This window comes from Falco peregrinus, chromosome 7, assembly GCF_023634155.1.
Source record: "Falco peregrinus isolate bFalPer1 chromosome 7, bFalPer1.pri, whole genome shotgun sequence".
In the NCBI taxonomy this organism is placed as follows: domain Eukaryota; kingdom Metazoa; phylum Chordata; class Aves; order Falconiformes; family Falconidae; genus Falco; species Falco peregrinus.
Genome location: NC_073727.1, coordinates 1,361,156 through 1,373,124, shown reverse-complemented (window position 1 = coordinate 1,373,124; position 11,969 = coordinate 1,361,156). Strand labels below are relative to the sequence as shown.

The 11,969-nt window shown below is 51.5% G+C and overlaps 1 protein-coding gene across 1 annotated transcript; it reads left to right on the top strand.

Annotated features, from left to right (window-relative positions):
- Positions 1-250: 250 nt before the first annotated feature.
- THUMPD2 (THUMP domain containing 2) lies at positions 251-11,166 on the top strand. Its single transcript, XM_055810921.1, is given in 11 exon segments — positions 251-493; positions 495-554; positions 959-1,088; positions 2,167-2,570; positions 3,733-3,810; positions 5,170-5,222; positions 5,525-5,612; positions 6,223-6,294; positions 6,892-7,006; positions 8,750-8,867; positions 10,358-11,166. Coding segments are annotated over 11 exon segments (1,653 nt in total). The 5' UTR covers positions 251-265; the 3' UTR covers positions 10,665-11,166.
- The last annotated feature ends 803 nt before the right edge of the window (positions 11,167-11,969 follow it).

Genomic DNA, 11,969 nt, shown 5'->3' with positions numbered 1-11,969 from the left:
GCGGCGGTGCTGCTGTCACCGAGCCCGGCCCTGGCACGCCGGTGCCGCGCCGTTCGGCACCGCACCCCGGGTGCGCGGGGGCTGCTGTGCGGAGCGTGCGCGCCGCAGCTGCCCCAGGGACGCCCCCGCTGCCGCACGCGCCCGGCTGCCCGGAGCGGGGCCCTGCGGATCGCCCGCGGCTGCGCTGGCAGAGCCCCCCGCCGGGCGGGCCGGACCGCGCCCCCGCCCGCCGCCCCCCGGCGCTCGGGCCGCCCGTGGCGCCGGCATGCGCACGAGGGCCGCTCCGCACGCGCGGTGCCTCCGCGCGGGCCCCGCGAGCCCGGGGCGCCACCGCCCGCCCCGCCCGGCGGCCCCGCGGCTGCCGCCGGGGCCGGGTCGCTACCGGCGGGGCCCCCGGCGCTGCTCCCCCCGCGGCGGCCGCACGGGGGCGCTGGGAGGGGCCGCGCTGGGGGCCAAGATGGCGGCGCGGGGCCGGCGGTACTTCTGCACGGCGGGGGCGCGGGCTGGAGCCCTTCCTGGCGCGGGAGGTGCGCGCGCGGCTGGGCGCCACCGAGGTGAGGGGGCGCCGCGGGGGCCGGGCTGGGGGGCGCGGGCCTGCGCAGGAGGGGAGCGCTGCGGGCGGCCGGGGACACACCGGGGGGGTGCGGGCGGGGATACCGGGCGGGAGCACATCTGGGGGGACAGGGGGCTGCGGGCCCGGGCACCGGGCGGGGACACACCTGGGGGGACAGAGGGGTGCGGGCGGGGACACACCGTGAGGGGCGGGGACACGGGGACGGCGGGGTGCGGGCGGGGGCACATCTGGGGGGACCGGGGGGTGCAGGCGGGGACGCTCCGTGAGGGGCGGGGGGTTGCGGGCGGGGGCAGAGCGGGGGGGACCGGGGGGTGCGGGCGGTGCCACCCCGGTGCCCCCCCCCCCCCCCCCGGTGCCGCCGCAGCTGTCCCGGTGCGCCCGCAGGTGCAGCGCGTGCCGGGGAAGGTGTCGTTCCGCGCGGGGGCGGCGCCGGGGCGGCTGCGGGGGCTGCGCTGCGCGGAGCGGCTGTTCCTGCTGCTGCGCTGGGCCGCCCCGCTGCGCCTCCGGAGCAAAGGTACCGGCTGCCCCTCCCCCCCCCCCCCCCCGCGTGCGGCCTCGGGCCCCGGCTCCAGAATTAACGGCTCTTTGTGGCTGAGGGCGGTGACCCTCACCCGGGCGCGCTGGCAGCGCCCTGTAGGGCTGACAGTGGCTTTAACTGTGCCGTGTCCTGGCCCTCTGCATGTGCGTGTGCGTAAGACCACCCTGCCAAAAATCCACCCCCCATCCCGGGACCCCCAGCCCGGGACCCCCAGCCCGGGACCCCTCGTGTGCATTCTAACGGTGAGTCTCCTTGTTCCGGTGCATCCAGGTGCGTCTCCCGTGTCCCTGGTTCGGCGCACGGGTGTTGTGTCCATCTCAGCTGCTCGGGCTGTATTCGCGGTCGCTGTTGCAGTAACAATTCCAAGTTGGATGGATGGACACCCGCCTGCTGGCGAGACTTTTTTGGGGAGGTCACAGGTGGCCTTCAGTTTTGAGGATCCAATTTAACCATAGATCTAAAATTTTAAATGAGAAATAGAAATACCTCCCACCCCCACCCCTCGACCAGCTACAAGGTTTTTAATTGAATTGGCCTCCGTGTTCCCCTCCCCCATAGCCAGCTCAAGAGGTGTAAGTTCAGGTGTGTGTTGGAGACTTTGCAGGATTAAAGGCAGACCGATGAATAGCAAGGAGAGATCTCCTTTAGAAAAAACCAGACTTGCGGCTTTTTACTTGAACTGAATCAGTGATTCGTGTTCGTGTCCGTCCTGCAATCCTGAAAAGTGTCCCACGTCCCTAATCCCCCGCCGAGTGTTCTGGGGAGGATGGCGTGGTAGGCTGGTCCTCTGTCCCTGAGAATGACTCGCAGAGCTGGTCTGGTTCTCCACAGCTGCCAAACCCTTCTGCAGAATTCAACCCCTGCGCCGTTTATCTTGGTCCTGCCGGCCCTGCAGTCGGACAGATGCCTGGGTGCCTGCGGGTGCCGCGTGGGTGCTGAGAGCTGCTGCTGCAGGCCCTGCGTTGGCGCGTTCGTGAACTCTGAACGCAGCCTCTGCCAGCAGCAGCCTTTAGTCCACAGGAAAATCAAATGCCGAGACTGCTTTTTCTTCCAGGGAAAATGCTGCATGAGATTAAAAGCCTTGTCATTGAGGAACCGACGTACTGGCTGGATGTCATCTCTGTCTGGAGAAACTTTCATGGGCACGAGGGGAAGGACGATGACACCTCTCAAGAAAACCAGTTGCCTCTCAAGAGAAAATCAGAAGAAGAGACAAATACTGCAGCTAAAAGACAGAAAGCAGAACGAGTGAGAGAGACCGTGTCTGAGGAGTGTCAGGTGGAAGCTGGAGAGAGGTGTGTGGGGGGGCAGGGCTGCTGCACGGAAAGCATGGATTCCTCAGAAGACCCTTCCAAATGCAGCGGAGAGGAGGAACCTGTCGTGAACGAGCAGCCTAGCTTCAGTTTCAGAGTTTCTTGTCGTTGTAGTGGGGCAATTGCCAAAGTCCTTACCTCACAGGTATGCTAAAGTATCTATGTTTTAAAATAATTTAGCAAAGGTGAAGCGAGATGTGTAGTTGATTTGTCATTTTTCTATTGTGTTATATGTTTTAGAGAAACAAACTGATCTGACCTTTTCCTGTATTTTCTCGAAAAAGCCCTTACCCTGCATTTACCTTGAATAAGTGGAAACCCAAGGGCTGTTGTTAATTTCTGGGCGCTATTCCCCTGAATGTTTTTCAAATCAATGCCCTTGGTTGAGGATGAGTAAAGGTAAGAGGCGGCTGGGCCCGTGGAGTCTGAGGAGTGATCTGATAGTAGTTTACAGCTACTTGAAGGGCCATTGCGAGGGCAGTGGAGCCAGACTGCTCTCAGGTGCAGCAGGCAGTGTAAAAGGAAGGGCAAAAGCCAGAACCTGCAGCTTCAGGAGGCTCTGGTTGGGTACTGGGGAGAGCTTGTCCCCCAGGAGGGTGGTGCAGCGCTGGGAGGTGTCCTTGGCAGGGTGGATCTTGGTCCTTGGGAGAGCGTGGTGGTGTAGGTACCTCCAGGGACCCTTTCCATCCAGCGCTCTTCTCGCCTAGCATCTCTTTCTACTGTAAGAAAAATAAAAAATAAAAGAAACCCTGTGTGTAGCCGCAATTTATGTATGTTTTCCCTTACGTGAAGGTAACAGCAGTTTAACCAGAGGGGTTTTTTCCTGCTAAAGCCAGTACCCTGTACCAATGGGTATGTTTGCTTAAATCTACACCGTGTGTTTGAACTCTCGTACTCTGAAGGTAGCCAGAGCTTTCTAGATGCTGTAAAATCATGAAAATTGTGAGTTGTAGTTGTGTGTTTTCAGGTTTTCTTTTAGGTAATCTAGTTTACAGCCATCAGAAATATTTTGTGCCTGATACGTAATCCTGAAATGATGACAACTTTTGTTGTAACCTGGGCAGAACTCGAACTTCAGCAGCCTGCACTCCCGCTGAGTGACAGTCGTTTTGTCCTGTGGTGTGTTTGCTGTGCCCCTGGCTCACTTGCTCTGCCTCTTCTGGTCTGTACAAACTGTTCTCCTAGGGATAAAGAGAGACTCTTTTCTTTTCCCAGGTATCTCTAAGGATTGTACAGTCAAGGCTGTGATCTGTAGTTTTCTTAATTCTGCTATTTTTACTGCCTGTGAGTGTTCTTCCCCCTTGCAGGAGATCGGAAGAGCCATTGGCACAGCGCTCATGAAGCAGTGTGGGTGGCGGGCTGATCTCCGGGACCCCGACCTAGAGGTAGTGTGGTGCTTCTCTGCCAGATGGCCTGTTACTGCTTCCAGGGTGGCCCCCACTCCTTTGTTTTGTTCTCCGCTCCCTCTGTGTGGGTTCACGGCCTCCCCCTGTTTGTCTTTCTGCCACTGAATTTAACCAGAAATCATCTGGTAGCACGGAGCAAAGCTTTTCCGCAGCCGCTGTGTGCGCGCCTTCCCGAGCACGTCAATAAATAACAGACCGGCCAGATGGGCCCGTATGTCAGGGGAAGGATCCACCCACGCAGGCGATGGCTTGGGATCCAGCGCGCTTACAAGCTGCTGGGCTCTGACCCTCTTGAAAACAGCAATCACCTGAGCCACTGGGCAGGTCGTTTGGCCTCTGTAGGGGAAGAGGGCGAGCAGCAAGGTCGTGTTCTCGAGGAACTTGGCTGGAGAGCATCTCCTTCTCGACCCTGTGCCTGACAAGCAGCTTGCTTAAGGCACCCTCCGTGGTGTGGGCCGTCTGGAGAGCTTGGCAATGACTCGTTGCTCTCGACAAGCTGCTTCTCCATCCCTGCGCTTGGCATATGGGAGCTGCTCTCGGCGCTGCTGCTGCGAGGTGGGAGGCCATCGGTGGAAGCTCTGAGTTCATCACTGGCTCTGGTTTCCCAGGCCGTGCATTAAGCACAGCTTCGTTGAGCCGCAAATGGGGATCCTGTTCCCTTTTGCTCTGAAACCGTTCAAGTGCTGAGGACTGGGATTTCTCAGCAGCACCACGTTACTCTTTGGGCTTCCCGGGGAGGGACTGCCGTCATGCAAGACCTGCTGGGGAGCTCAGTCTTCTTTTGAGATGCCCTGTGTGGGACAGGAGGGCGATTTCTTTGCGCTGCCTGTGTTTCTGGAAGGGTTACCTACATTCGCCTTCCATCTGAAATGCACCTTAGTGGCGCTTACGGTGGGTTTCTTATTGTTGTTCTGGGTTGGTTTGTGGTTTTGGTTTTTTTTAAAAGAAAGAGGGGGTAGGTGAGTAGTTGAGTGCTAGTATACGGTAAATAATCTGCTTAGAGTAAATGGGGTTATAATTAAAAATACCTGTTCAGTGTTACAAAAATCGGTTCCCTTAAAGATTCAGCTGCTTGCTGATGGATTCCTGGCTGCCAAAATTCCCCTCTCAGCTTGCTTAAATACTAGACTGTCTTTAGAGTGGCTTTTAGATTATCTAGTGTGATTTTTTTTTTTTTTCCCCCCCCCCCATTAATCATAATTATCTAAAGCATGTATTTTTGTTCTTAACAACTGTGATCAGAAATTTGTAGAAGCTTCTGTGTCTGGTTTAAATGAGTTAAAGCTATTGTCATGCCAAGTTGAGAGTTTCTAATGGTTTTTTTTTTTCCTCTTTCAGATCTTTGTACACCTTAATGACATTCATTCTGTGGTGGGGATTCCTCTTTTCAGGTAGGTGCTCTCACCAGATTTTGTCTTGCTAGTATCAGAACAGGCATAATTTCTAAATAGTCTTTCTGTCTACTGCGAGTATTTATCTTACGGTTTAATATTCGTGGGACTGTCACATTAGTCTTGTAGTTTGTCTGCAGCTTATCTGAGCATGTAGGCCAGGCTGCAGTGAGTTATGGATACGAGCAGACTGTGGTGTCTGACTGTCTGCGGGTCTGTCCAGTTCATTTGTTCTTTCGTATTGCACGGGCTTTTCTGCGTGGTTGCACCATTATCTTACGTTGATTTTTTGCTGTCTGCAGGCTTCCATTGGCAAACAGAGAGTATATCAAAACAGCCGGACTGCGGTCAACGGTTGCGTGGGCCATGGCATCTCTGGCTGAAATCAGTGTAAGTGAATGTTCGTGGCAAAGATGTAGAGCCCCAGATGGGGGGGCGGCGGGGGGAGCTGCTGCTCATCAGAGCTGGAAGCTTTGAAGAAGCGTGGTGATTTTAACGCCCCGTCCTCTAATGCATGTGGGCAGGGTTTGCCTTATCTGTGATTGGAGTGCCCTGTCACCTGCTGTGCAACCAGGTTTCTGCTGGAATCCCAGGTCCTTCTCAGCAGAGGTGTTATTGCTTGTACAGACACGTCTAAATGGCAACATTTTTTCACTGTTGAGGCTTCAAATGTTGTTTGGTGGTGTTCTCCCAAGGGAAGACAGAAGCAAGCGTGATCTTCTCCACAGATTAATTTTTACTAATACCTGCCTGCAGTCCACTCATAATTTTTTTCCCCTAAATGTCACAAATGAAGGCTGGATACATTGTCTTTAGTGAAACTAGTAATGCTTTTTACTATATTATCTTACAAGCAAGTTTGGTCTGGTAAACCAGTGATTATTGTTAACTACACTGGTTTCAGTGGGAATAAGTAGGCGATTCATACATCCCTGAGTAAGCTTTGTCTTGGGAGAGGAGTCTGTCTTTCTTGGATGCAATAACCCCTCTCTTTTTGTAGGCTGGTGCCTTTGTGCTGGATCCCATGTGTGGGCTAGGAACAATACTGGTGGAAGCTGCCAAAGAGTGGCCCGTGAGTATCGCAGTGGCAACAGGCAGGACCTTTGCAAGATGGCTTGTAGTTGCATCAAGAAAAATCTGTACCACAGTTACACCAAAGCCCCCAGCTGGAAAGCTGAAAATGTACTTTTCAAAGTACTGATCTTTCTAGGCAGCTAAAAGTGTTTTAGTGCAAACGTTCCTCCACAGGAGTGTGCAACCAAGGCCTACATACTTGTGCAGGTGGGTGCTGGGAGACCTGGATTTTGGGTTTGTGTGAGGCAGCCGTGGAGCTGAGACTGCCTGGGCTTATCCTGGGGTCAGAGGTGTCGGTATTAGATGCAGCATGGCTGGCTGTAGCTAGCTGGGGGCTTGCTGTTAGGATGTAGCCTCAGTATTTCTGTAAGTTACAAGTGTCTTCAGCAGACCAGGACGTGAAAGGAGTGAAGATGGCACGTACTTCCCCATTCCTCTGTCCCCTGGGTCTACATACCGTTCTGTGTGGTGGTAGCTGATCTCCCAGAAAGGCACTTGTCTTGGAAGAGCTGTGCAGCAAGGCAGTTCTGAGAAGGGCTGATAAAATAAATACACCTGGTTGTCAGCACAATGACTTTTCTCTTTCTCTGCACAGGAAGCCTGTTACTGGGGTGCTGATATAAGTGATTCACAGTTAGAGGGTGCAGATGTGAATATTCGGACTGCAGGCTTGATGGATAAGATTGAATTACTTAAAGCTTCTGTGAAAGGTATGTCTGTAGGCTTTCCAGGTGAGACATGTTTGAAATTTTTTATGGTTCTGGGATTATACAGATACTGCAGTGATGTGTAGTAGAGCTAAGTCTCAACAAATAGCAGAGTAGTGACTCCAGTGCTAGTGAGTGGCTAATTATTTGTTCTCCCCTCCCTACCCCTGGGAACTTTGGCAAGAATAAACTCAGCAGAAGGCAATGAAAGTAAGTGTCAGGCACGTGTAGTAGTTGTCTGTCTCTTAATGGTGTATTTGTGAATGCCAGAAAGAGTACAGACTATGCGAGAGTTCTTTGTGTCTTACGGGAACACAGCAAGGACAAATCCAGATAACACGTGGCTAGTAACTCACGTTTACTACATGAGTAATAGCGGGGACTCAGCTGAACTGGTGATGTTTTGCAGTAGGAGTATTTTAAATGATGATGCCTTTCTCCTGGGAGAGGGAGTCTGCTCTCGGTTCATGAGCTAGGAGTAGGTAGTAATTTTATGACCTTATTGTGTACCTCGGAGCTGGAGTCTATTTTAGTCCTTTATGGAACTCACAACAGACAAAAGCTGGCCACTTTTCCCTGTGCATGGGTGATGAAGTATGCTGCTTTTTTTTTTTTTTTTTTTTTCTTCTTCACTTTGCAATATTTATTTCTTACCCAAATGGTAAGAAATATTATTTGTTTTTTCAAAGAACATATATAGGTTTATTTCTTACTTAGAAGCTGTGACTGGGCTTGGCTTCTGGGATAATGGAAGGTACTTTTATGTCAAGCTTTTCTAATGCTGAAGAAGTAATTAGTGTCTTTGTCACTGGTCAGAAGCTGTTACTTCTGCGTATTTTGAGAAGGACTGTAGGTAACTTGTCCTTCTGTCTGTAGATAAGATTGTTATAAAGCTGTTGTGCTGCAAGTGTTGATCCAAGAATGGTCCAAGAAACATCTCCAGCCAGTTCTGGAAAGGCTGGCATAGAATTGCAGCAGGGGTTTACCTGAGAAGGGACTGGGGGTCTTTAGTCCTGGCATCTGCTGGGAGTGGAACTAACCCCAAAGCTGGGTCAGGATGCTCAGGGCTTTGTCCAGTGAAGTTTTGAGCATCCTGAGGGATGGAGAAGCCATAGTCTTATCCTTCCATGTGCTGGGTCCGCTCTGGCCAGCATGGCTGGCCTTCATCACCAGAAGGGTGCAGTGCTGCATCACGGTCAAGGGAACGGCCTATTTCCAGGGTGCAGAATCTTGGGAGGTACTTCAAAGACACTAGGTCTGACACAATCCAAGTGATTCTGGCTGTAATTGGATTCTTGAAGGGAGAAAAGGGGGATAGAGGGGAATTTAACATGTGGTTCATTGCCATTCATACACAGGCATCTGAACATCTGCGCTGAGCAAAGTGCTTGCAAGCTTAGCTCCTCTTCTGCATTTTGCGTGTAAAGATGTGGTGTGTGTTGAGAAGCAGAGTTAGTTTGGAACCATGCAGTCCCTGTTTGGAGAGCCTTGCTGTTGGGGCAAACGTATCACCCACCAGTAACGGGGAATTTGCAGGCTCGGCCACGCTCTCGTGCAGTTGTCTCTTCCCGGTCTGCATCGGGTCGACGGCTTCGCAGTGCCATTTGTGGCGGTAAGGACAGAAGGAGCTCTGAATCTGGGCACGTGACGCACCCAAGAGCGGGCAGACAGCGTAAGGTCTAGGGGGGCATAGCTACTGTTTGTTTTTCACATAGCCAGATGTAAAGACCTGCCTTTGTTCCGCAGCGTTGCCGTTGCCTTCAGAAAGCTTTGATGCTGTGATTTCGGATATTCCATTTGGGAAGAAGTTCAAGATCACAAAAGACATACAGCTCTTACCGGATATTCTCCAGGAAATGGAGAGGTGTGTGTGGCCTTTGACGTGCTCGGGGTTTGGTGTAAACGTCATGATGGTTTGTGATCTGAAGTGTTCGGTCAGCTTCAGGTTTTGCTTTATTGCAAATGCTTTCCAGCTCTGCAGTCTGGTCCTGTGCAGGCTGTGAAAGTCTGAGTCCTTACTTGTCCCTTAAAGGCTGCTGTGGAGCCACAGCCATGGGGGTTCTTTACAAGGCAGAAATGAGAGAAGGGGGGGAGGATGACCTAGACAAACTTAAAACACGGCCAGGCAAATAAAACAATAATCCTTTCTTGGTTTAAGTCTGCTTGCATAAAATCACAGGCTTTCCTTTTGGGTTCACAATCAAGCTTTTACCAACCTGTGTTGGCAGGAAGGATCTCAGGCCAGAAAATGGTGGTACGCATTTTCCTTTCTGTTGGCATGTACTGGAATATCCAGCTAGCCACCTGGTCTGCTTAAAAGCCTCTGGAGATGCCTCCTTTCACCTCTCACCCTGTCACTTTGTGGCAGAGTTGAGCCAAGCTAGTAGCAGGCTGCTTCTAAGGGGCTGTTCAAACTGTCAGCTTTTTTTATTTCTTGGCTGAAAACAAGCCCTTTCCGTAGGACTGGTCTTCAGTGGGTGTTGCTCTCACTTGCCCGTACAGGGGTGTGGTGGGAAGACGGTGAGGAAGGTGAGGCAGCTCTGCAGAATGGCAGGGCAATCTTACATCAGCTTGCGCTGAGCATCCCTCCCTTTGACCATGCTTGTCTTCTGGTCTCCTTTGCTCCGTTGGACCACCCTAAGCAAAATATTTCCTTGGGAAGGTGCACGTGAGGAAGGGACCATTACCACCAGAGCCCCACCAGTAGGACTGTTCGATCCGCTTGCTGTGAGCACAGCCAGGATAGCCTTTTCTTTCTCCTTTCTTTGAAAGCCAAGTGTAACGTTCGCTAATGCACTAAGAAAAATGGATTACAGACAATGGTGAAGTTTCCTCTGTTTCCCAAGTTTGAAAGCCATTAAGGATCAGTGGAATGCAGAAAGAGCTGACCTTTTAATGATTCCGAAGGGAGAGGCCAGCTTCAGAACTGCCGTACTGACCCGAGGAGCTCTGGCTGCCCTGGGAAGCTGTTCCTCTGCAGACTGGTGGGAGGCTCACATGACCCAGAAATGGGGTTTGAAGGCAATACTGCCTTCAGTCCTTGGAAGAGTACTAAGAGGCGGGGAAAAACAGTCCAGTTTTCCCTGTCAACCCAATGGAAAGGACTCCCAAGGTCAGAAATGTTTGGGAGTCAGGATAGGGCCCAGTTCTCCCATTTAGGAAGAGTTATGAAGATAGGGAATTTAAATTCTGTTTGGAGATGTAGGTTGTCAAGCTGGGCCATGACCCTTAATGTGCTTAGGTGTTTTGTTGAAGGCAGCTGGCATCTGCAGTGTCAGCAGCGTTGAGTTCTGCACAGACAAATGAGTGCCGGTAGGCTGAACACCTAACCGTTATTTCTCCTGCAATTGCCAGGGTGCTTCGTGTTGGAGGGACCGTTGTGTTGCTGCTGAGCCAGGATCTCCACAAGCGCATGGATGGCATTACCCGGTGTGCTGGAAACGACGCTCCTAACACCATTTCTGAAACTGGCACTGCAGAAGCCCTGAATGTTGACGGAAATTCTTCCTCCTTGGTGAATGGTGCTGAAGAATCCTTCCTCAGCGGCCGACAGACATGCTTTGGGTCTCTGGTGCCAGATGGCATTTATGAAGTTAGTCTTGGAAAGACGGATGCTTTCATATACAAATACAGGAAGATCTGCGCTGCTGGGGCTCGGTAGCTTTCTTGCGCTGTGCCTGAGTGAACTGGAATCCTGATACACTTGAAAAGCAGCATGGCAGTTGTCGGGGGAGCGCTGCTGATCCCAGCCAGCCCTGTGCTGCTGTTAGCTCGCCTCACTTCTCTGGATGTCCGAAGGCGCTGCTTTTTTAGCTTTTTAGGAGAGGTGGAAGATGCCTACCAATGGTTTGGATGTAAAATGTTGGATGTAAAACGTTTTTACTGTAATGAGACAGTCCTCAAATCCTTGTTTAGGCAAAGCCTCTCTCAGTATTGGGACGAGCTGCTTTGGGAGAGAAAGTATTTGTAGAACTGCAAAACCAAATGTAAATGGATTTTCACCCTTAGCAGTACTTTTTAGGAAGCACATCTTATCTCCAAAGTGTCCAGCTGTTTTTGAGGGCTTGCAGTCTTGTGTTTTATTTTAAGGTTCGTTTCTAATGAGCTTGAAATGTCACTCTTGAGATCTCTTGGAGTGGAAAATAAACTATTTTCTCTATTAATTCTTGGCAGCATGTGCATGTGTTTGATGGGTATGCTTTAGCTTTTTAAGGTGAAGAAACTTATTTCTGTCAGAAATAATGCTTTTCCTCACTTGGTAATGTTACCCCAAGGGCACAGTGTGGAATATGGAAAAACTTGCCAAGCAGATCAACAATTAGAATTGATTCTGCCTGCAGAGAAGCGTTCGGAAAAATTCCCCTGAAAGGAGAGAGGTCTTGGGAGTTCTCTTGGTCTATGCAAAAGGGGTTGTGGGAGGGGAATAGCCTAATTCAAAGCTTTCCCATGGCTGCTGAGCTGACAGGGAGATTACAGAGGATGGCTGCAGATTGCTTTCAGATGCTGTTTTGGACAAGCGTTTGCAACTTGGCAAGCTGGGATGGTCTCATGCATTGTGTTCCTCTGCTGCGATTAGGGTGGAGATAACAAATAGCATGTCTGGGTTGGTTTGGGCTTTTTTTGCATTTTCTTTTTTTTAAAGTTTGTTGTGTGTAGCCTTTGGAAGACTTCCCATATCTGTGTGCTTTCCAAGGCAGAGTCTCTACTCTGGAGATCTTGGAATGTGAAGTAAGAACCCGTGGTGGAGACTGAACTGCAGAGACTGGAAGGAAACGGGGATATGGGTCGGAGTGATACGACCCTGCTGCTGTGGATCCTGTTTACCTGGTACCTGGGAACATGCTAATGCACCACAAGTATGTACAGATTTTTGGCTTAAAACTGTTTTAATAATTATCTGCCTTCCCACCCAAGCTCAGCTTTCAAAGAGGGGTTGGAGCAGACTATAACGAATGGACGCATCACA